Source organism: Temnothorax longispinosus, chromosome 11 (genome assembly GCF_030848805.1).
Source record: "Temnothorax longispinosus isolate EJ_2023e chromosome 11, Tlon_JGU_v1, whole genome shotgun sequence".
Taxonomy (NCBI): Eukaryota; Metazoa; Arthropoda; class Insecta; order Hymenoptera; family Formicidae; genus Temnothorax; species Temnothorax longispinosus.
Window position 1 is genome coordinate 1,506,628 of NC_092368.1, and position 25,276 is coordinate 1,531,903.

A 25,276-nucleotide genomic window follows, 5' to 3' on the forward strand; every position below is an offset into this window, starting at 1 on the left:
TATGCGCCCGCGCGGCGGCGGCGCGCGTGCGTGTTGGTGCGTGTGTGGTGTGGGTGCGAGCGTAAAGGTTACCGACCAAAGTCTCGCCGTCTCGCGGTCGAGACGACGACACTTGGCGTGCGAGCGGCAACTGCCCTGCGGAGAGAAATTTTCCGGTGACTCGCGGCCACGAGGAAACGCGCGAAACGCGTCGCGACACAACGACGAAGGGAGAGATGGCCGGAGGAAACGGTGGTGGCGATGCCGCTGGCAGCAGCGGCAGCGGCGACGGTGTCTGCTCCACGGTCGTGAAGAAGCTCGGCCTGCGACCGGTCACGCGGTGCAACCTCGCCAAGTTCTACGCGCCGGCATTCGGCGCCGTCTCGTACACCGCGATGTCCGTCAACGTCATGAACCCTAGCCTCGTCGTCAAGTAAGTTCTCGTGGTTCGATTTTATGCGATGCAAGAGTGCGACGCGACGAGTCTTCCTTCCTCTCGTTCCTTCTCTTTCTCTGTGTGTCTCTCTCTCTCTCTCTCTTTTCTTACGTAACTCCATGCAATTTATGGATGTCGCGGCAAATAAATGTATCGTAGATTTTTAAGTCGGAGAATGTATGGCTGATATTCAGTCAGATTTTATATATAAGATCGTCTTAAGTTCATCTTTAGATACATCGTAGCCAATGAAACGAGTCGTACAGCATTTGAAGTCATACAGAATCTTGAGAATCTTAAATATAAGATCTGACTTGGATGATATTCATATTCAGATTTTATATATAAAATCGTCTTAAGTTTTATCTTCAGTTTATCAAGTTTATCTACTCCGTAACCAATAATATGAGTCGTATAGCTTCTGAAGATAAACTTGAGACGATCTTAAATATAAGATCTGACTACGGATGATATTCATATTCAGATCTTGTAAGATTATCTCAAGTTCATCTTCAGATACTTTATACAGCGTCTGAAGATAAACTTGAGACAGTCTTAAATCTAAGATCTGACTACTGATGATATTCATATTCAGATCTTATAAGATTATCTCAAGTTCATCTTCAGATACTTTATACAGCGTCTGAAGATAAACTTGAGACAATCCCAAATATAAGATCTGACTACGGATGATATTCATATTCAGATCCTATAAAATTATCTCAAGTTCATCTTTAGATACTCCATACAGCGTCTGAAGATAAACTTGAAACAATCTTAAATATAAGATCTGACTGTAGTCGGTATTCATATAGTCAGATATGTATAAAATCGTTTTAAGTTTATCTCCAGATACTCTGTAGCCAATAGAATGAGTCGTACAGAATCTTGAGACGATCTTAAATGTAAGATCTGACTTATGAGTAGCACCCTTAAGAGAGACATTGTAAATAACGTTGCCTTGGTTTTTCAGAGTATTCCCAAAGAGGGATATTACGAATTTCTTGTTGGCTGGCACTTTGGTTGGCACCGGATCGTACATCTATACACGTGAACACATGAAATCCGCGCCACAGTCTGTAAGGATTCTATACAGGTGAGGTTTCATGTTGATGATACACTTATACGTGTAAGTCCCTTTCGAATAGAACTGAATTATTTCCTACTTTTATGTCCCCATCTACTTTTCAGCGCTACCGGAGCGGTGTTATTGAGTCTGGGATCGGTCTTGCTGTGGGCAGTGATACGTTCCATAGTTCCGCCAAGCCCGGTCTGCTGTACGATAGCTGGAATCGGCACTGGAGTGGCGTTTCTGAAAGTCGGCTCGAGTTATCTCGAATTTGTGGACGGGCAAATAGCAAAAAAGTAGGCTGCTCCCATACGCTTTCTATCCTTTTCTATCCTACTTTGGATTTGTATCTCGAATTTGTTACCGAATGAAATTGTATACTACGTCGAAACACGGCACCATTTGTCTGTTGCATTTTGAGCGCGGCTCTCTCGAATCTCGTGGAATTTTTGTTTCATGTGGCGAGAGATTGTGGAGAGCGATTCGACGCTTGATCGGTCGGATTCCTGAAACGTTTTTCGGTTACAAACTACGAGTATATGTAAGTAATTGTGTTTTTTCCACCACGAGTTTTATATACGCGCGTTTCCTTTCGAAAACCAAAAATACAACAAAGAGAGATACGAGTGGATACTGCGACACTCGTATCGATTCCGAAAGTGTGAATTGTCGTATTGCACAAAAAAAAATGTGACATCGGCGATTCTATAGTGTTGAAGATGGTTTTACGTGAGTAGCGAACGCGTTAAATGAACAGTCGTACGCTTTTCTCTTCGCTCATCATTCACCGCAAAGCCGGCATTGTTGAACGGCATTTGATAAATTGTTCGTTACGGTATATCGATAATGTGCACGCACTTTAGGAAACTTAAACCGTGACCCTCGTAATTCCGGCGCGTTTAGGAAGTCGGGAAGTATGAGCGTCGTGTGTTTATTGACAAACGTGTTTTATAATAATAAGCTGCATAAGGATGCATCGTCATGTGTAGATAACTTGTCACCATAAATATATAAATATACGAATTGTGACACGAATGAAACACGAATTTCCTCACCTGCCTGAATTCCATCGTCCATTTTGCATTTCTAATTCTTATTGTAAAGACGAAGGACAAGTAATATTATCTACGTTAATCGGAGAGTGTTTAAAATTCATCACGCAAATTATTCTAGAAAATATCCAAAACGCGACATGGCTTTTGGTAGATATAAACTCGATCGCGCGCGTTTAACAGTTGAAATAACTCGAAGGTGCACGTAAGAGTTCAAAACTTGGAATGTCAGAAATGCGCGAAGCTTCTCGCGAAGAGGCGGCGCAAACGGATAGCTTACGCTGTCCCCTTCTTATTGTCTGAAACGCGTCTGTTTCTTCAAAACCTTTATCGTTTATTTACGCGTGCTATTGCACCCTCGTGCGATTATGGCGAGGATCGAGCCAGATAAGGGGGGAGCCTCAAAGCGATACAAACGAACATATTCGCCGCGATACTTTGTCGAGTTCCTCGTAGTCTACCGTTTGATTCTCAATGCTCGTTGTTCGTCACACGAGAAGATCCCCAATTAAGTTTATTTAATTAAGCTTATTTGTAACAATAAATAAATGACGAAACCTGTGTAAGAATCGATACTTTTAAGATCGCGTATCGCAACGTGGAAAGTTCGTGATATGAATCTTGGGATTGCTTTCCGATCATGAAGGACGAGATTAAACGCGATCGATTGACGAAGATTCGAATCTTGATGTCTTACTCTGCGCGTTGTGTTCGATACGTTCCCATAACTGCAGAAATCCGATAATTTATCTTGTTAAGACAGCACTCCGTACGTCGAGAGCCGCAGACGTACGAGGGCTTTTTATGGAGGGCCTATATACAGGGTGTCCAAGAGACTTTCTTTCACTTACGCCGGTACTCTTCGCCAATTTAGAAGAAATTTGTCCTTGGCAAAAGAATCAAGTGTGTCGCTGTTTTTTTTTGCAAACGACGAATGACTCCGGGAATCAGGCTCAACAGATGAAATTGTATCATTCTCTTGACCTTAGGAAACAGGGACACCCTGTATAACCGCAAACGTTGGTCGATCGCTGCATGGCGCAGCGTGCCTCTTCGTGCCTCGACGCTGCCGCTATTGTTTCGACGCACCGCAAATAATGACACGGCATGCTTTCCAACAATAACCGCTCACAACGCGACACCCGGATGACGTTTACGAAAGCGTTTTTGCCCCAGAGAGAATTTCCAAAGCTGCGTTTTTCAAATAAGCGTGAATAATTTTTACTATAATCAATTCAAAAATATAAGACTCTAGCTAGTCTTGGAACAATGAGATAAAAATAATAAAAATTCTACTAATTAACTTTCTATAAAAATATGAAGGAAGATGAATATTTAGGAAATCACGAGGTCTGAAAAATCTGCCGGATTCTCATTTCGTTCTATCGCTATATCGGTATAAAGAATGCGACGGTCTTAATAAAAAATATCTGTGATAATTTATTAAAATTCCTTATTATAAATACGCATAGCCTGTACGGATTCGTTGAGTAATTAGGAAATCGATGGACCGCGGCTCTCGCGATAAAAGCTCGGCTCCATTTCTTTTTATATTGCTATCATAGAGAACGCCTTCGTACATTACTACCAATAAATATTTTCGATACCGTGGAGTATCTTGGTCTCGAAGGCACTTATTATAAATAATCATGCAACTACAGATTAACTTACTCACTATTACGTATCTAAAAAAAAAATAAACAAACTCGCCTCGTACACAAATACAACATATCGGCGCGCGAGCGTCTTTTGCCGATCGCGACTTTGAGCGAGAAATTCTTCTGACCTATCGCGATAGTCTAGCGAAAGCGTCAGAAGTCCGTAAAGTTTCTTCTCCGACGCGCAGTTTCCAGTCGGAGTTTCCAGTCGATGAAAGACGTACATCTTATCGTAATGCAACGTTGCGCAGCGGTGCGCGACACGAGTTTCCCGCCGTTTGCGCCACGTCTGTGAGGAAAACGTGTGGTCTCGGATTCGTCGATCCGATTTTCCCCGGCGCACAAAAATCCACACGGTAAAAAGTCAGCTCGACCCTGATCTACCTCTCGTCTCAATATCTCATTTTCTTATTTCGCTAAGTGATAAAAAAATGCGCGTGAGAAGAGTCCCCTGAGTAAAGGCATCTCGAGATCCTCGAGCTTCCCGAGAGATCTTGGTTGCGCTGAATCTCTGAAGAGGATTCAGCCGTGGAGCTTGGTACTTGCGGGAACCCGAAGATCGGACCCCTAACTGCGCTGAGGATTTAACGGGCTGATCTCGCTCGCGTCGTTCGACTGTCCCGTAGACGGCGAGGACGTGAAGGCGTTGGAGAGGGCCTCGGCGATGCTGTCGGTCACCTTGTCGATCGCCCCCGTGACGACGTTGTGCTTGTGACCGCGGTCGTGATCGTGATCGTCATCATGATCGTGGTCATGATCGTGATCGTATTGCTCCTCCATCGTATGCGTGTGGTTGTGGCCATCGTGCGAATGTCCGTGCGAGTGGGAATGGGCGGCTGTAGACAGAAAGCGTGGATGTTTGAGATTTTCAGGCGATTTTTTTAAGCGCGGAGGGAACCAGTCGCGCGAGATCTGTGAAAGAAACTGGCGCGGCAATTCATTTTGCGAAGTTATACCTCCCCAATTGCGGAAATGAGGAATTAGAGTGATTGAACTGTTTTGCGCGTTTCCGTGTGTCTTAATTTCCGTTTTTCTAAATTAAGAAATAGGTTCTTCCGTCTCTCTCTCTCTCTCTCTCTTTCTCTCTCTCTCTCTCTCTCTTTCTATTCCACATTTGTTATATCGTTAGATGAAGGAACAATTGAATTCTAAAGTCTCACTCTTTTATTTTTTAAATAAGTTAACTTTTGCGGGTAGCTTTTAATTGGCCCACCTGGCTACATTTATTATATTAATAGTTGCTTTCCATTTACATCAAAACTCAGATAATTCTCACTTGTGATGTGATTCTGTCTTTATTATTCATTAATTGCTAAAAAGGATAGAACAAGTGAGAATTATCTGAGTTTTGATGTAAATGGAAAGCACCTAATATCATGACGTTTCGACGATGGATTTTTGTTCTTATCAAGTGTGTGATATAGTAGATTCACAAAAAATTTTAATCAAGAGTCTTAATCTATTATATTACACACTTGTGAAACGTCGTGATATTAAATTAATAAATGTCGCCAGTTGGGTCGATTAAGAGCTATCTACATTAATTATTTAATTACTTACTGATGAAGCATAGTCATTGTTTTTGTTATTCAACTTCGTTATTTAACTTTGTGGAAATACATGTTTGTGAATTTATTTTAATTAAAGAATTATTTACTGGTGAAGCAAGTCATTGTTTTTGTTATTTTTGGTATTTGCGAAAATACGTGTTTGTGAATTTATTTTAATTTAGTTTAATTTATTATTATTTTAAATCCTCATATGCTTTTACGGAATAATTCGGTAAGAGCAAGAGATTAGTTTTTATTAGTTATCATCGCGAAAGAGAAAGGTCGGCCCGTCGCGAAGCACGGTAATACTTAACGTTACATTATTGGACTCAACTAGCATCGGAAAGTATCTAATCAACGATAATGAAGCGACTCTTCTGACGATAAAGCGAGCGGCTTGGTCGAGCCGAATATAAGAAAGCTCTCCAATAAGTAATAATCGACGATTTCAGTAATCATCCTGGAATCATCTCGGTACCGTTATTAGTTATCTGAGCTAATAATACGTTAGTAATACAATGAATTATAAAAGTTTCCTTGAAATATTATATTTCGCGATAAAGTTATAACTCCTATATAAACTTAAACGCGTGCTAGTCGCGCGTCTGATCATGCACCGTCCGTTTCCACTGCATCGATCGTGCCGTTCATCGCGAAGCGCTCCGTAATTAACTTCCGCGCGTGTATACATATACATGCAAACTTCTCCAAACGGTACTCAGACACTCGACGGCAATTTCGTCATCGCAAAATGCCGTCAAACGGTCGAGAAAGCCGTCGAAAGTCGGTCGGATCGTCCATCGACCTACCCGTCCCGGGTCATTGCCATGGGTGGAGAGAAAGCCTTGGGACTATAAGCAGATCCCTTATGAGATCGAGATTCGTCTGCTTGTCGTCAGCATGACAATGTTCCCTCCCGTAACGCACGATCATTCCAGCGTGCCGCCACGTGAAACCCGTGTCTGTCTTGGAAGAAGTGGGTTGTTTCCGTATGCAATTTGCCAATCATATGGCAGCCGACGCGAGTTGTGTAAAAGTTCACGTTTCGTACAGTCACGAGTAGGAGTAACGAGCTCGTATTTTATGCAGAGTAAATGCTCCAATAAACCGTTTAACGGATATGGTATAGAGAGCATGTAGCCCAATTTCCTTCGTATTATAATATTTTTGCTTTATACACATATATCCGCGAATATAAATACGCGTAACGCTATTTTACATATTATATCAGAAATTATGATATTAAATATGTCTTAGGTATTTTTTTAACTTGTGCTCTTATGACATTGTGATTTTATAAGATAATATTCTGTTTTACACACGTATATCCGAACACGCGTAATGCTATTTTTACACATATGTGTATTATATTAGAAATTATGATATTAATATGCCTGTGTGTATTTCTTTTAACTTGTACTCTATATTGTGATTTCATAAGATCAAGATTTGTTAATGCGTGTAGCATATTGCGTCATTTTGAGTGGAAACGGAACATTGCAGCTATACGATCTCTCGCGATTTCGCGAATTTTTCGCATTCTCGTGAGAAGGTCAGGATGCATTTAAGATTGCGTAACGGATGACATCCGCAGAGGTGTATAACCGTTATTACGATCCATCTCTGCCACCTGTTGTTACTTTCTCGGCGAAATGACACGCGTGCAATCTGTTATTGGGTACAAAGTAATATATGCGGCATGCGTGCTATCGAATATCGCGTCAGCGATATTATAATTAAGTCTTCAACCTTGTCGAAAATATTCGGAATTAATGGAACGAGCTACCGAGCCGTAAACTTTTTTTTATGTAGTCAGAAATGAAATCCTTTTAGGTGTTATTTCCAATTACATCATGTATTTGGTAATGTTAATGTTGCATGTTTTTACATGCTGAAAAAATTAAAGAAGAGAAAAAGGCCTCACTCTATAGAGACGAAATATCGGATCGTAAAAATAAAGGCGAATATCCTTGACTGTGAAAAAAGGAACGGGAATATAATTTCAAAGTACGAATTTGAATCAGATTTTACGATTAATTATACGAATAGCTTGTCGCTTCTGCTAGAATCCATAATCCGCGTCATTTTATCAGTCATTAACCGCATTCGACTGGAATAACAATCACAACAAAGTAGCTTAAATTATCAAAAGCGAACAGAGTTTATCGGCTGGCGTTTCGAGATCAACGAATAATTTAGTTCTGCGTACAGGCGTACTCGTACATACATATATGTATGCGTATGTCCCCTATACAAGTGTCTGCTGGATTCGTATGTAATTTTTAACGGAATAACTTCTCGATAAGATCTATTTTCGCGGCAAGTTTCGAACGAACGAGCGTTGCACGCTACGAGAATTTCTGCCACGAGAGATCCTTCCGTTTCTCCCACTTCTCCAATTTGTCCTGACCCTGACTTTTCAGGTCGTACCTCGGCGGTTTAGGGCAAATCGATAGATTAGACAACTACGTGATGAACCAACACGTGAAGTGTATCAAGGGCGTACCTGTAACAGGTTTGCACCGAGTCGGGGGCGATTCTGAAAATTTTTAATCGCGAGGATATCGAACGGCGCCCAATCGACATTTCCGCCTAGAGAAAGTGCACATCGAATCGACAATCGACGCACACATGTAAAATGTTACATAATACCTTAAAGCATCCTGTGGAAAAATGTCTGAATTATTCAGGATAAAACTGGCCTCTATATGAATAATAAATGCATGCTCGTACGTCATGCAAATTCGAATCGAGGAAGTCGAGGAAGAGATGGCTTCCGGTGAATCCTAATGGTGCCCCGGGATGGACTTTCACCCTACGGCAATAAATTCGCGCGCCGCGCGATTTCCCGGTTTCGACACGCGGAAATTCACCGGTCACGCGAGAAGCAAGAGGAAAACGGAAACGCGCAGTATGCGCGGGCCACGCTGAAGGACGACGGTTCGGAGCGCGATGACGATAATGTATTTATCCGGCGCATCGGCGGTGTGTCGCGCCGCGATACGCTCCGATGCGCCTCTAGAGACGCGCGGGATTCCCCTCGTCTTCCGGGAAACGAACTCACTGGCGATCTGCAGGCCCAGCATCAGCGCGAAGCCGATAATGATTGCGACCAGCTGCAGCAAGCCGCTCTTCTCGTTCGCCCTCTCCCGCGCCAGCACCTCGAAGAACACCACGTAGAGCAGGGTGCCGGCCGCCATGCCCTGGAGTATGGTGGGCGTGGGCCCCAGGTTCTCGCTATCGTTCTTGAAATGATCGAGGACGAGTCCCACGGCGATCCCGATCGGCGTGACCATGGAGAAGATCGACAGGTAGCCGAGGGTGGTCTTGGTCGACGCGCCGGCCACGTAGAGCTCCATTCCCACGCAGAAGGAGATTACCAGTTTGTGAGTCGCGATAGCGGCCGCCAGATACACGACCGAACTGATGGACGGTTCCAGGCCCACCGCCAGACCCTCGAATATCGCGTGAAAGGACAACGCGAGCACGGTCAGCAGTCCTTGCACCGAGGTATTCTGCATCATCGCGCCGTGCTGATGATGGTCGTGGGAATGATGATGATGATGATGATTGACCGAGTAGCCCAGTTCCGGCATCGCTAGCTCTAAATCGGAATGCTTCTGGACAACCCGATGTCCCTCGTCCGCTAACGCGACCGGCAGGACGAATATAGCCGGCAGCACCTTGTCGTCCTTGCCCGCCTGATCGCGAGAATCGTCGAGCTGGAGTTTTGACCGGTCTACGTTCACCCGATGCCGGTTATCCTCGGTATCGTCGGTGTCTTTCCACACGGTGGACTTGGTCGTCGTGGACACGGTGGTGATCGAGCCGTTCGACATCATCGACGAACCCGACGGACCCGTCTGATTGTTGTTGCATCTTCGCACCGACACCGTCCGGTAGAGCAACGCCTCCGAAGACTCGGGTTTGCCGGTGAGGACGGCATGCACGGCTTCCTCGACCAGATAGACGAGGAAGAAGCCGCTGCAGAAGAGCAGCTCCGCCAGACCGAGGGTACCCAAATCGGGCAGCTGTCCGTTCGACTGGTGATTCTCAACGCTGGCGCGCACTTCCGGCGCCAGATGTACGAACGTCGTAAACAGGAGCACGCCGCCGCCGAAGCAGAGCAAGAGCGACGTCAAGAGACCCTGAGGACGATGCCGCGATGCTTTGGGATCCGTTTTTTAGGATTTATATTTGTTAGATAGGGCGCTCGGGTTATTAATTTCTACAGACTCTTTGACGGCTTTGGAGTCACTTGTTAAATTTACGAAAAAGTTGCAATTGATCGTTTAAAATTTTACTTGCTTCCGTTGCTATAATTAAATTCATGTACACGGTGTTTACAGCTAAAAGAATCAAGACTCAATTGACTCCAAATAGTCCACAAATGCCAATTGTAAAATACCGAGCACCCTGTAATCAGCAGCTACTCCGGACAACAAGATCGAGCGTCAATCATTAAGCGAGTTATGGAAGTAAACATCTTTTGCAAACACGACCTTCCTATTCCCTTCCTTCCAATCAAATGTTATCAAATATTATCCGTCTCGACTTTGTGCCGTTTTAGGTGTGTTTGCGATTGCGCGTATATTGATACATTAGACATTAGATAGTATTTAAAAGACACGTAAAGACTCAGTGACGGTAGAACTTAGAACTGATTGATATTCAGGAATTTAAAACACCGTAGAATTAAAAAGAAACGGTCTACATACAGCGCAAATACATTTAATAGATATGCTAGGATATCGGTGTCAAGGATATTCCACCGGTATCCTTGGTTATATCCGTTATTTTTCCACGAATATGACTTTAACTCAAAACATCAGCGGCAAGTCGAATTCGATTTACGACCGGCACAAAGACGAGCCTTCCGGAGAGCTGCGGAAGTGGACCAGATATTGCTAACTATCGAGGATTTCTGGACCGTTTCTCAGACGTACTTGCTTGTTCGTCGCGGAGGCCGAGTCGACGATCGGCGTGGACGCGTTGGACGTCGAGGTCGACGTGAAGGTGCTGGAATGATTGGAAGAGATCGCTTGGCGACGTTTCTCACGAAGTCGCCTCTTGATCCTGTAACGTCCCACCATCAACGGCAACGTTCCCAGGGCGAGGGAACCGAAGCCAAGACCGACCATCGCGCCGATCTTCGACATCAGAAGAATATTGGACGTCTTGTCCACCTCCATTTCGTTCGACCGATATCGATATATAACGAAGATATGAAGAAAGGAACTTTGCTCCCTCGTCTTCTTTTTCGAGGATTTCACAATATCGAGGCAGCAATCACCACGTATATCTCGGCAAACATACGCGAATGAAGTGTCAAGAGTAAAATCCGCCTGCAAGAGAGTTTACTTCGTCACCACTTCACCACCTCTCTCATTCGCGCGTTCCTGTCGACGAGATTCATCTCACGAACCCCGCACTTTCTATCGAGGACGTCCCGTTCTCCGATTCTCGAGGACTCTCTCGCGCGAGGACAATCGAGAGGACGTTCGCGGCAATCCGCGTCGGAAACTGGAACCTGAGGTTCCTCGATTGGCTGTACCCTCTGCGATCTTGCGCGAAATGAACGATCGCGAACGACGGTAAGCTCCACGCGGCGCGACGGCCGATCGGACACTACTCCGGACTCCGGTCTCGAGGGGAACTCGGCTCGATCGGACCCCTCGGCCGCCGCCTCGTCGTCTTACATAGTGCGAACCGAACCGTTTCCTGCCCACTCCCGCGACCGCTACGCTCGTCCTTGTCCAACGTTCACTTGCCAGCGTGCATACTCTTTCTGGCACCTGCACCACGACTGATCGTCCCTCATTAAGTGGCGTATAAGACCGACGGCCCTCGTCGAGATGCACGCGAAATCGAAGGAGGGGAGAAAAAAGAGAACGGGAACGCGCACGGGGAACGGAAGTAGAATGGAAAGGAGGAGGAAAAAACGGAAAAGAAGAAAAGGAAGGACGCGAGAGATGATAAAAATATAGAGAAAAAGTGCGGCACAAAGAACTTGACTGAATTAAATGAAGCGAGGAAAGGACAAGCAAAGGAGATCGAGGAGAAGGAGGGAAGGAGGGAAAAGGTAAGAGAATGCTGAATTTCCATTTTGTTTTCAAGCAATTGTTGGGCACGCTAAACATCGATTACGCCGCTGTAACTGGTCCGTGTCCGACGAGGAGCGACGCGTGATGCGTTTTCCCTCCTTCGAACAGACGGCGGAGGGAACGCGTTCGTGCGTAGGCGCGTGTACAACACACGTGCACACGCGTGAATGGCGAGAGGTCCGTCGACGACACTCGGAGACGTCGTCGTGTATACGTGCAAGGGGCACGCGTGCAGACGCGGTCTATTACACGTTCGCGCCCACAGTGTCGTAAATAACGTTCGCGCCGCGAATTAGACCGCAAAAGAAATGAATCTTCTTGAGCGTAGCGGCGACATAACGAGGACGACTGACAAGAGGCTGACAAGTAAGTAAAGGAACGGAGAGATAAGAAGAGTCTGAAAATTCCCAAGAAATCAACCCCCCTGGAGCTTTCTTCCCGAGAGGATTCAGCGGCGCAATTTCGTAGAAATTAATTTCTCTTAGTTGAGAGAGATTTATTCAATTTCTATTGCGTTGTGATACGGATGAGAAAATGTAAAAGTAAAGACGTTGGCACTGCACTCGAAGTCACTTTCGAAGCAAAAGCGAATGAATTTAGCGATGTGGGCCAACGAGACGATCACGCCTCCGTGATTATTTGCCGGCTCTATGGATACTTTCACCCTTTTCGCGCGAAAAGCGAAAGGATATACCATTATCACGTTGGATACTCCATTGAACGTCCTCGAAGTCATTAAAGCTCAAGTCGAAATCGACGACGGCGTAATTAATGTTACGTTTTACGTTAATTACGCCGATAACGAAATAATCGCGATTTTAATTGTGCTATATATTTTTGTGATAATTTCTATTTTTCCCTTTACTTCTTACGATCGCTGAGTGATAAGTCGCGCCAGCGAATGTGAAGGACGCCGCGCGCGAATCAAGAAAAGAAACAATTTGAGTGACTCATAAATAAACCGAGCGAACGGAACGCTTTTTCGTGTCGACAATTTTTCTGATTATCGTCGAACGACAATCGAGTGACTGCAAGCGGGAGAATTTTTCACGACGAGCAAAATCAAACGTTACGGGAAACCGTGCCGCATGAATCATCAGGCAGGATGTCCTTTGCGTTTTGTGCTACATTCTCTTTCTCCCCCCTCTCTCTTTTCGCTCTTCCCTTCGCTATATCATATCCTGCAGTATGTACAATTTGTACGTCATTTCGAATGTTAGCTTCGACAAAAGCGCATTGCCTGTTCGCTCTTTTAAAACTAACGAACGCGCGTACGCACACTTATGCGTCGCGATAAGCTGACTGTTGACTAGCGACAATAATTACTCGCTGAGAATCGATAAGTGTCGGCCGCGTCGATGATCTTTGACCTCGGATACGTACACTCGACCATCATCCTCGTTCGGTACATCTCGAAATTTCATTCACACAATGCTGTCGCGTTCTTTCCCACTTGATTTGTGTGCTTTCATCTAATTAAAACGTATCTTTTCGTTCTTACGTTATATTAATGTGGATTTTGTTTGGAGATAAAAGAATCGTATCTGTTAATGGAGAAAAACTCACATCGGTCGAAAATTATCCCAGCTAGGAACTTGAAAAATAAACTGATCATTAATTACGCGTAATCTAGATTCTCTTATCGCGTAATGCTATTCTTACAAACTATTCTCGTTTATAAATATCATTTTTTTTTATCGTGTTAGTTCTTATTTTTCCACGTAATTGATACGAGGAAAGATTGCGCACTTCCAGAAGACGGACGAGCCGATAAGTAAGTGCAAGACGTATCAATACAGTATTCTTATCTATTAAAATTCCCAGTTCTACTTGTTAGATATGAGAAACGCGTTTAACGGAGCGCAAAGATCGGGTATTTACTTACAGCGCTAAATACCCCGATTCTTATACGCCTGATATCACCGAGGGATGTAAAAACGATGTCGCTTAGCGCGAAATAAAATCGTTTATATACTTACTCAACATCTGCAGCCCGAACATCACGAGGAAGCCGATGAGGATCGAGAGGTACTGCCTCAGCCCGGTGCGATGCTCCTGCAAGATCTCGAAGAACACCACGTAGAGGAGGGTTCCCGACGCCAATCCCTGCGACGAGAAGAGAAAGCGATAAAGGTATTTTTCACGCGTTTTTAAGGTAAAAATCAAAGATAAAAATATCTTTTATTTTAATTCGCGCGTTATACTTATTTAAAAATTAAAATTAAAAACTAAAATGATAAAGGTCCAGACGTAGGTCTTAAGTGTCCCGGCATCGGTACATTTACCTTACATACCGCGCGATTGCTGCTCAATCAGTCATAGATTACACAGTATCCCGAGTGTTATTTGAAAATGAAGATTTTCCTCTGACACGCGTATTATGAATGTGTCATCGGTCGTGTTATTGAAATGTTTTATCTCGTCGAATTGGTATTTCCCCACAAAAGATTGAGAAACTTGCCTGCAATATTACCGCCATCGGTCCGCTGCCGGACGCGCTTCCGCCGCCGACGAGTGCCATCCCGATGCCGATCCCTATCGGCGACACCACGGCGAACGTGCACGTGTAAATCACGGACAGGTACGTCCTGGTTCTGCACGCGATCAGTTCAACGCCGATGCAGAAGGCAATTACGAATTTATGCGACGCCACCGCGAGGAACATGTACCTACGGGCGAATCAGATAGATTTCGTATTGTTTGTCATATCGCCGCTCTCGATCTTTTCACGAGAGCGACTTAAATTCGACGGTACGTGAAAATATGTGGCGCGATTACTAATTGTAAGGTGGACTTTATTAAGCATCAGCTAATTTACGAGCTTACACTGCAAATCCAAGTGTGTTTTTTAGCTGAAGCTCTTCTTACACATTTCTTGCCGTTTTTAAATAACACCATTTAACACGATTGAACGTATTAACTTTTAATTTAGTATGATTAACGTGTTAAATACGTGATAAACGTGTTAAATAACGTAATTTAACACATGAAGAAACATGTAAAAAGAGCTATAGTCAAATATGTGTCATTTTCAGACGTCTATGCGTATAAAAATGACACACTTGAATTTGTAGTGTAATCTCAGCGCTTATTAATCCAAGTTTAACAACGTGATGTTTTAAAAAAATTTATATTAATTTTAGTTCTTGAATCCAAATTTTACCAATAAAATTGGTATAATTCAAAATTATTGAAACGTTTTTTTCATTACAATTACAAACGCAGAGCAGTTTGTGAAAATAATGCTACATTCAATAGCATGAGGGAGTTTGTCGGTCCCTGCTTTAACGGTTTAATTTAGAGCACGAGCGCAGATGAGCGCGGCTCGAATTAGGAATTGAAGAGACATTCACGATGCAATTACCAGACGTGACCGGCTGAACTCTCTAAACCGATCGCCAGTCCCTCGAACAGCTCGTGCACGGATAAGCCGAGCACTATTAATAATCCTCTCAGCGAAGTTATCACGAAGTCGTCGTCCATTATCGCCGGTAAATGGCTGTGGCCCCTATAAATTAATAAGAGAGGATGAAGTTTTTCTCGCGGTTTCTTCGCGCCGCCGAAGTGTCATCGGCACGACAATGATATATAAAACGATTGATAAAGTCGGGAGCGCGCAAACAGGCTTACGTGTGTGCGTGACCGTTGCAATCGCCCGGCGGCGGCATTTGGCCGCCGTTCTCCACCAATTCGTTCGTGCTGAGATTCACGTCCTTCTTGACGGTATCCTGCTTATCCGTTTGCCGCCTCCTGAGATACGTGTGCACAGACTCCTCCACGAGATACATGATGAAAAACCTGCGGTGGAAATTCGCGGTAAATTAATTGTCTTAATCCCCAAGTGTGTGCTATTTCAGCGACATTTGTAGATTTAACATTATTAAAAAATATAATAAGATTAACATGTCATCGCGTAAAATTGCGTTGAATTAATTGTACAAGTAATTTATCTTCATCGCGATTAGATAAATAATTTTAAATTTAATAATTTTTATACGATCAGATAAATAATTTCATTTCAAATTGAATAACAAATAATATATTGCTTCTGATTGAGACGAAGATATCTTACTGGAGAGATACATATTTCACGTCCGCGGAGGTTGAGGAATTTTTACTTTATTTTGCATCTATATTTTGCATCTAATGACGTCAAAGGATTCTGACTCACCCGGCGCATGCAAGCATGTCTGCCAGTGAAAAGTTGAGCCGTGCCATCTGGCCAGACTCAACGAGGTGGTCTACGCCTTCCGCGACTTCTGGTATCAAGTGGAGGAACGTCGTGCTGAAGAGAACGCCTCCGCCGAAGCCAAGTAGAATACTCACCATCCTCGTTGATCTATGCGCGATAAAGCGATATACTTAGCGATTTAACTCGTCAACTTACATCATCGGTCTTAAAACGATATCGGCGAGACACACGCAAATATATGTTATTTTATACTTATGTCATTTGAATTGTTCTTCGATTTTACTCGTTTTTCGCGTACTTTACCGTACGAATATCCGCGAAATATAAATAAATTAATTTCAATTTTTATATTTATCTCGTGGAGTTTTTCTACGGATAAGTAAAAGTATCAGAAAATATTATCAAGATTATTGTCATATAACTTACGAAAGTGTAAATAGTTGAACAGTTAAACAATACGATTAAGTAACTCTCTTGAGAACTATTGCGATAATTCTTATCGTGATCTATACGGTTAGACTGTTCCTCGCTTAAGATGACATTTTTACCTGGGATTTTGACCGCTCATGTCCCATTTCAACCACTTGGCCAGAAACATCGGTATGATGCCCATGATCGTGCTGACAGTGCACAAAACCACCATGGTGACGGCCTTAGCGACCAATACGTCATGTTCCGAGTCCTTGGGGTGATGATGGTCTCCATCGCCGTGATAAGACGACGTGTCGTTAATGCCCACCGCCGCGAGCAACGCATCTATTAGCGACATGGTGATGAATCTTCCGATTCCTCCTCACTGCAAACGCAACAAGTTTTAATAATGTGATCAATCTTACAAGATATCGCATTACAGATTCGCGTGAGCAAAAAGATTAATTTCCGTTCTGTTAAATATTTAATTATCGGATAATTATTCGTACAAGATTTGGGTAAAGTTAAAAGATAAGTTAAGATTTAATTGTCGAATCTAAATCTTAATCAATATCTTGAAAATACGTGGATGGGAATTGATAAAAAAATATTAAATTATCTAATAATAATATTGGATTGATCCACCGCTTAATGTTTTTCGCTTTCGCGTACTGCAGTTTCGGTCGTAATGAAGCTACATACTGCTCGATCTCTTCAAAATTCGTTACGAAGATACGTGCCTAATCTTTTTTTACGACCGAGCTTTATCTGGACATTTCTCGTGGATATTTATTACAGTCAGTAGTTAAAGACGCCGACTCGTGCATCTTTAATATATTTTATCTCTTTTCACGACTTCAGAGAGTATTTCGTTACCGTATAAATTCTGTGTCGGTGCAGTATATTAGCTTACTAAAGAAATAGTATCGTCTCAAGTCTCCGAGAGCAATTTCCGCGTAGTCAAGCTTTTCACTGTTACATATATTTGTTTCAAGAGAAATATTTATCTTCATCTCTTCCTCACTCCCCCCCCCCCATTTATTGTTTAGATTTATCTTACCCAAAGCAATCTAATCTTTTTTGCGAATCAAGGATTGAAAGTCAAGTTTCTATACGATGTTATTGATGATAGTAAATCCTCACTTCCTGGATCTTATTACAGATAATATTAGAAATAATAATCGCGCGATATCTGTCTGCAGCATCTGACAAGAAGAGATATTTTTTTCATGTGTTATGACCCGGGGGGGCATATTGTCAATTTATCGCGTTAGTTAATTAAAGATTCGCTTAGAGGAAATCATGTCGAATGAAAAGTATTGTAATTACAATTTTTAGACAAAGGTGTTTTGCAAGAACTTTTCGTACGTCTAAGGGCCGGTTTTACCATCTCCGATTAACTGTAACCTTCGATTAAACTCACTCTTCGTCTTTTTCTAAGAGGGACAGTTAGAAAAAGATGAAGAGTGAGTTTATTCGAAGGTTACAAATCGACGTTGGTGAAACTGGCTCTAAAAGAAGTGTATTTCCCTTTGTTATCTCCTCTTTATTATTTTCTTAAAACAAATATATAAAGTTTTGTATATTAACCCGAGTATAATTAAACTCTCATAGTTTCACTTTTGGAATGATAAAAAGGTACGGGTAAGAATTTTTTTGAAAAATTACTGTCTTCTAATTCTTCCAGTACTTTTTTATTGTTATTGATACGAGATATAGGTATCTTATATCTTAAAAGGAACCAATTATCTCGTTAAACTTTGATAATGTACGATAATATGCAATTTTACTATCGCGCTGAAAATTTTGATAGCTTTATTATCTCGATTTGTATCCTAAATAGAGTTACATAATTTTATTATTCGATTCGACGCGAATATATTCGGAACGCTGAAAATTTGTCTCATTTAAAACACGGGTTATAATTATCGAAAAATTAGATTGCATCAGCGGCAATGTGAAATCGCAGCAAAAAGCAATACAATCCGGTGTCGAAAACTTCAGTCAGTGGACGATACGGTTTCATGGAACTTGACAATAAAATTGTCGAATTATTCTCTGAAACACTATAAAATCTCATTGCGCCGAAATTATATTTTATTGTTGTACTATAATTGTTAAATTTTGCAATATATTATGCAAGTAACTAATTTCATTATTATATGTGAACTTTATTGGAGAAGCTAACATTGAGTAATCTTATATTACTCCGGACTTGTCACACGCAAAGACAATTTTTTTCGAAATGAAAAATATTGTGTAAACCATTCGTCAAGATATATCGTGGCAGAAATATCGCGCCGGTAACAAAAAAAATTACACAATCAATTACGAACAGATCGCACAAAATCGGATAAATCAGCGATTGTTTCGTCGCTTCTACCTCTTTTAACGTCTTCTATCGGTTTTTCCTCTCACAATAGCACACTAACGCGTCCTTTCCCAACGCGTCCAGCGAGCACACGTTTGCGACACCGTGTATAATCGCGAGAGTCGACGCACTTAATAATCGCGCTGCCTTTTCCATCCGACGTATATATACGGTGTGTCATTCGGTATCATCTTCCGATCTCTTCACGTTACGATCGTCACGTCGTTGTCGCGAGTGTCGCGCGATAACGCGCCTGAGGATGGAAACGGACCTCCCCAGTTGCCGGCGCGGCAACAGACATTTCCACATACGCGTATACACATACACGTCCACAATGTGTATGTGCACGTATGTGGGATACCTGGGTCTTTGTGTGGGGGGGAAAAAAACCGATAATGATCACCCGCGGTTGAAGGATAAGGAATCGTTGCGCCGCGAAGGACAGCATCTTACCCTGCGACGATTACGATGAGAATTACAGCTAAAAAAAAAGAAAAGAAAAAGATTCATGCAGCTGCATGTTTTTTTCCATCGATTTTAATTCATTGGTTTGTAATTAGAAATGTGATTAGAGATGCGATTTACAAAATTGTGCATCGCAATTGCGATCTTCTTTAAGAATCGCAGTGAATGTGATATATATCGCATCGCGATTTTTATCTTATATTTTGAATTGTGCGTAATTTTATAATTTATATTATGAACGCAGTTTTGAATCACGTGGCATTTTATATCGCAAAACGCCATTTCAAATTTAAATATTAAACTATTTATAAACATATACAAATGTTTATATTCGCAGTATGAAAAAATGGCATATATTTCTTCCATATCTTGCCGTAAATAAAAACTTGTGCAGGTCCATAATAATTTTAAGTTTATTTTCTTAGTTCTACGTCTATTAAGGCCCAGTTACACCAACGTCGCTTAATATTTAACCTTACTTTAATTCACTCTTCGTCTCTTTCTAAGGAGACAGTTAGAAAGAGATGAAGAGTAAGTTAAGCTAAGGGGTTAAATATTATACGACGTTGGTGCAACACACCGGGCCTAAATACCACATTCTATAATACGAGATTTTTACGAATTAATAAAGGGGAACAAATTTCAAATAGATTAGTTAAACCGTGCTAATAATAAGTATTCAATAATCGGAACCAAACGTGCATTCATAACATTTAAATCATTTTGTTTTACCATTTTCCTATATAAATATTTAATGAATATATATGTATATAGGATATATATAGGATAATAAATACTTTATTAGTGCGATTTTACATCGTGCAATTTTACGATTAAAAATTTAATTGCATATCGCGATTTAAGAAAAAAAATCGCAGTATATCGCAAAATTACACATCTCTATTCGTAATACCGAAACCGTTATCTTAATCTATCCGATCCTTTCGGTTCTCATGTGTTCCCTCACGAATGGAGCAAGTCGCCAGGCGTGCGCGCGATGATGCCGATCCATCGATCGGTATATATATTTTTTTCCCTTCGAAGTGAGGCGAAAGGAAATTATTGCGAAAAGCTCGCGCGGAACGTGGGAATCGGCGATCGTACCGCGCCGATCTTTTCCGCTCGTGCCGATTCAGTGGCGCGATTTAACGGTGCTCGTTCGTTAGTCGACTCGGCTCGGTGCAATCGACGCGAACAGCTTAACGAGAACGCCGCGGAAAGAAGTAACGGCCTTTTGAAATGTGCGGCAGTGCTAGGCACCGAGGAATCGACTGCAGTGAAAGTGTAGTACAGGCGTGACCCTCCGGCAGGGGGAAAAACAAGTCAAAAGTCATCGGGACGGGAGAGGGAGAAGAGATTTCTGTGTCGTTCAAGGTAAACGTTCGAGGAGATTGATCGCGCGAGCGATCGATCGTTTATCCTGGAAAGAATAAGGAATTCGTCGGTCTGTCTATTTACCATAACTTTTACCATAACGTCCGCGAATTTTTGCGATTAAGTCGAACGTTAAACGCCGGAAAAATTCCTCGTCGGAAATTGAATTTGTGGGAACGGAATTATCGCGAAAAACGATTTTCTCCACACTGTTTACTCGTGAAATTAAATCGCTTTTTAATTATCTATGAGTACGTTTCCATCGCCTTGAGGAGATTCATCAGGTACTTTTTCCCCCCTGCCTTTTCCTCTGGTCTCTCTCTCTCTCTCTGGCTTGTTAATCCATTTAAACAGCTGATATCGCCACCTCGATATTTCTATGATTACACAATTGCGTAACAGACTCTTTATATGTAAATACGTATGTCGGTCGATTACGCATCGCTCGCACGTAGGAGCGATTATGAGAACGTACTTTATACTGTCAATCATGTCTTGTTGATTAATTGGTACCCGAATCGCGAATCGGCATCTCTCGCCGAATTTTAACTACGCGAACCAGAAACAGAGTCGCGCTTAATATAGATACGAGATTGAAGATAACAGAAAATATCGCTACCAAGATTATTTATATTTTTAGTTTTTATTTGTTTATTAGTTTAATTACTAACAATTACGTTCGATATCATCAATTTTATCAATATTAACATATCGCGAATTATTAATAACCACATTAACTTAATAATTATTAATAATTAAGTTATTAATTATTTTCAGTCTATCTTAGTGTAGGCAACACGTTCCAACTCCTCTCGCAGTTGAGTTATTGTTAAACTGTTGGAAATACCGCGTACATACACGAATCTGGTAAAAACCTGACAACTTTAAATGCTATCGCGGCGGTCCGGCCGATTGTACGGTTTCAAACGGCAATTAGGAGTCATCGCACGTACCTTTGTATTAGCATTTTACCGGGTGAGCCCCTCGAGCACCGGGGAATCCCCTCGCACGAGGAAAAATAGAGAAAAACCCGTTAAAAATGAAAATCCTGTTCTTTGTTACCGGATATACAATTGTTCGTATTCGTTCTTTAGTATTTATTTTTAATACTAGAGAATAATTTTAATTTTTACTGTACCCGATATATCGACAAAAAGATTTCGCGCGATTTTCGAAAAACGCTCGGCGTCTGCTTTCGCCTTGGAAAGAGAGCGATATACGGGATTTTATTTTACATTTCGCCGCCCCGGTCGGTTCCGGGAGAATTTCGGGGAATACCCTCGTGCGTGTAATGAGGTTCGCGTAAACTTGTGAACGCTCGTGAGTCGCGTTCCGTATAAGTAGCACGCGCGTATTACTCAATATGCGATACGAGATGCACGTCAGTTTTGTTTAGCACCACATACGCGTACACACGCGGTTCAGACGCAGCGTCAGCATAATTCATGGACCGCGTTCGGATGCGTTTGACTTATCGTCGATTATCGTGTCAGTAGCAGTAGAATATGCTAATAATGTAGTATGCTAATGACGGGGATTTAATCGCCACTTTAATGCACCTTATCTTCAGTCCGAGTCAAGAATTCATTCCATTGCTACTACTTGATTCCGATTCAGTTCTTAACGAGACTGTTATTCTTTGAAATATCCCAAAGAAAAAGAATTTAAAGCTCATTAAACCGAAGACTATAAAAATTTCTAACTTCACGAGACAATTTTTTTTCCAATCTGATTGTTTATATATAAATACAGCACGATGCATAAATAATCCGGGACATACGATGAGGGACAACATTCCGAGAGGTCTTTTCATTTTTGTATCCCTTACAAAAACATATTACTGTAAGTGATTATTTGGCTACTGATTAATTATTTATTTTGAATATTAAAAGCACTGTTAACATTGCTGTTAATACTCAAAATAAGTAATTAATCACTAGTCAAATAATCACTTACAGTATTACATTTCTGTGAGGGTATTTAGGCGCGTATCGTTAAGTATTTATTTCTTTTCTTACCCGAATCTTGCAGAATTTAATCACAGATTTCTCAACGAGAAAGACGAACGTCCCGTCGTTTTCAGCGACGAGTATCCCACTGGTCTGACAGCCAATCAATCCGAGGAATGCGCCGGCGGAAACTGAACACTGATCACGAAACGTCTGATCGAACCTCGTGATCACGTCAACGAGGAACGAATGTCATTGCAAAACGTTACGATATAATCGAGATAATTGGTCAAATCAAGGGCCATAAATGATGTCTGATGGACGAGACACGTTGTCTAATGAAATGACAGAACGTCAACAGAGACAACGCAACGCGTCGTCGTCGCCAAGATTCACCGTGAATCAACACACACTCGCGAGAAGCACCTTGCAATCCGCGATAACGATCGCCGGGCGTGGTGTATTAGATAATTTTCAGAATGTTTACAGTTCTCGCGCGCGATGGATAGAGGAGGATAGACCACGCGCCGGGCGTATAGTCGAGGCACGGATGGACCACACCGGGTTGGATCTCTGAACCTGCGACGCCGAACGATGCCGGAGGCGGAGTAGTGACGCCGAAGACGCGCCGGTGACTTTAAAGAGGTACCCGGCAGAAGGGATTCTCACGACGAAGCACCGAGCTGGGTGGAATGCACGCACGAGCGAGGCATGAGGCATCAGAGGATTCCGTCGGAGGCCATTCAGGATTACCTTCGTGGTGGGGAAGAGCACTGAGCAGCGGAGGACGTTTCGACCCAACTTCGATTAACTTTAATCGATGTTTAAAGCAATCTTGCTGTTAGCAATTCTACGAATTCTGAGTTAACATCGATTAATATTAATCGGGTTTCGTCAAAATGACCTCCTCCGCGAGCAAACCTACGTTTTCATCCCGATTACGTGCGTGATGCAATACGAAATGAAGAGAGAGAGAGAGAGAGAGAGAGAGAGAGAGAGAGAGAGAGAGGGCATCCGAGTCCGGAATGCAGTTAACGACGATCGAATAATCGGTCAGAATGCCGGATGACGTCGTCGTATCTCTCGCATATGATTATCTTCCTTCGCGCGCGGTTCCCCATGTTATCGTCTATTATTCTCCCGCGAGAATTCCCCGGTGAGGGGAAGCCCCTGTCATCACGCTTTCTGACAGATCTTCGCGCGTGCGAGAGAAAAGAGATCTTATTGCGGGTTTCGTAGATCGGAGATAACGTTTCTGTAACAAGAGGCGTGCGGTGTTTAATTAAGATTACTCTCTTATCAATGCGTTATGATTATACATGTACAACGTATAGAAGATAACCGAATGATGATTATTTTTACAGTTCCATCGTATCATTTTTGCAGCATCCGTACATTCAGAAATTACGAAGAAATTAGTGTAGATATTTAAATATTATGCACGGCACACGTACATACAGAAAAGTGCATGCCACCTGCGAGCAAATATTATTTGTTCTAAGTTTTTAATAAGTATTTAATAAGTTTTAAGTATTTAATAAGTTTATTCGTAACAAAATTTGTAACAAATTTGTTACGATATTGTTATGATTCCTTTAATTCTCAAGTGGAGCACAGGGCCTCTTAGGAGGTTCTCGTGCGGAGGAGTACAGTTTAGAACATTAAAATTTCCGTGATCAGGTCGACTCGAACCCGGTCCTTCGGTTACGAGTCTAACTTTACCAGACCATACTAGACACTAGACACTAGATCATACTCTCTAATTATATTCTTAGTGCTGCAGTATTTAGTTTTCAGAAGAAAATTATTAATTCATTAATTTCAGGTCGTTCATATATTTTTACTTAAAGAATTATAACAAACTAGCCTATGAAAATAAAAGAAATTACTTGTTCTGAGATAACATATTGTTTCTAAAATAAATATAGCGTTTCTCTTCTCCCGCATTTTCCGGCTGCTCTACGTCACCCTCAGCCTCATCTCCTGCAATCTCTCGTCCTTCTCTCAACTTTCCCCTCACATTCCTTCAACCCTGCACCTCCATCTCTCTCTTCGTCCTTTTACCACTCCTCAACTTATCCACCCGCCAAGGGCTACGGGGGAACTCTCTAAAATAAATATATTTATTTGAATTTTGAGAATGGATTTACTTAAAGCAAGAAGATTCATAATATATACAATAATATTATAATATTATAATATAATACATAATATATACAAGAATAACTTTCTTTCTTCCAAACTATATTCATTTTCTTCGATAAAGTTTTATAATATTCTTAAAAGAAGAATAAATTCTTCTTTTGAGCACAAAATATTGAGCTTTTCTAAGACTTGTATATCTTAAGCCAAGTATATCTTAAAACTATTATTAAAAAAATATTCTTTGTTGAATAAAACTATTACTTAAATTAAAACAAATAAAATAAAATAATTGCTTTCCTTGACTACGATATTTTTCTGTGTGTATTCATATTATTAATTAAAAGTAAATTTAAATTAACGTGACACTAATATGCATGAGTTGATAGACATACAGTAAACAGAGTTAAGTGATAAGTAAGTAGTAATACAAAACATTTTATTTGAGTTTTTCTTCTATTTCGTCACCTTTTTCTATTCTTAGAAGCATATTCTTAGAAGCACCGGGGAACATTAAAAGTTAC

The 25,276-nt window shown here is 41.8% G+C and overlaps 2 protein-coding genes across 4 annotated transcripts; one reads left to right on the forward strand and one right to left on the reverse strand.

The window, feature by feature from the left end:
* The first annotated feature begins 65 nt into the window (after positions 1-65).
* LOC139821717 (uncharacterized) lies at positions 66-2,090 on the forward strand. The gene is made up of 3 exons (XM_071792984.1): positions 66-412; positions 1,389-1,511; positions 1,607-2,090. Exons 1-3 carry the CDS (start codon positions 216-218, stop codon positions 1,782-1,784), a joined length of 498 nt encoding a protein of 165 aa, XP_071649085.1. The 5' UTR covers positions 66-215; the 3' UTR covers positions 1,785-2,090.
* Positions 2,091-3,952: 1,862 nt separating this feature from the next.
* Positions 3,953-23,541, reverse strand: LOC139821709 (zinc transporter ZIP1). Of its 3 annotated transcripts, none has more exons than XM_071792970.1 (8): positions 22,680-23,541; positions 16,589-16,836; positions 16,020-16,187; positions 15,479-15,646; positions 15,213-15,356; positions 14,310-14,517; positions 13,828-13,954; positions 3,953-5,030 (listed from the first exon to the last, which is right to left on the reverse strand). In XM_071792970.1, exons 2-8 carry the CDS (start codon positions 16,807-16,809, stop codon positions 4,762-4,764), a joined length of 1,305 nt encoding a protein of 434 aa, XP_071649071.1. In that variant the 5' UTR covers positions 16,810-16,836; positions 22,680-23,541; the 3' UTR covers positions 3,953-4,761. The 3 variants fall into 3 exon arrangements, with proteins under 3 accessions (XP_071649071.1, XP_071649073.1, XP_071649070.1); XM_071792972.1 differs by lacking the exon at positions 22,680-23,541 and adding an exon at positions 18,835-18,853; XM_071792969.1 differs by lacking the exons at positions 13,828-13,954; positions 14,310-14,517; positions 15,213-15,356; ... (2 more) ...; positions 16,589-16,836; positions 22,680-23,541 and adding exons at positions 8,809-9,892; positions 10,691-11,573.
* Positions 23,542-25,276: the final 1,735 nt, after the last annotated feature.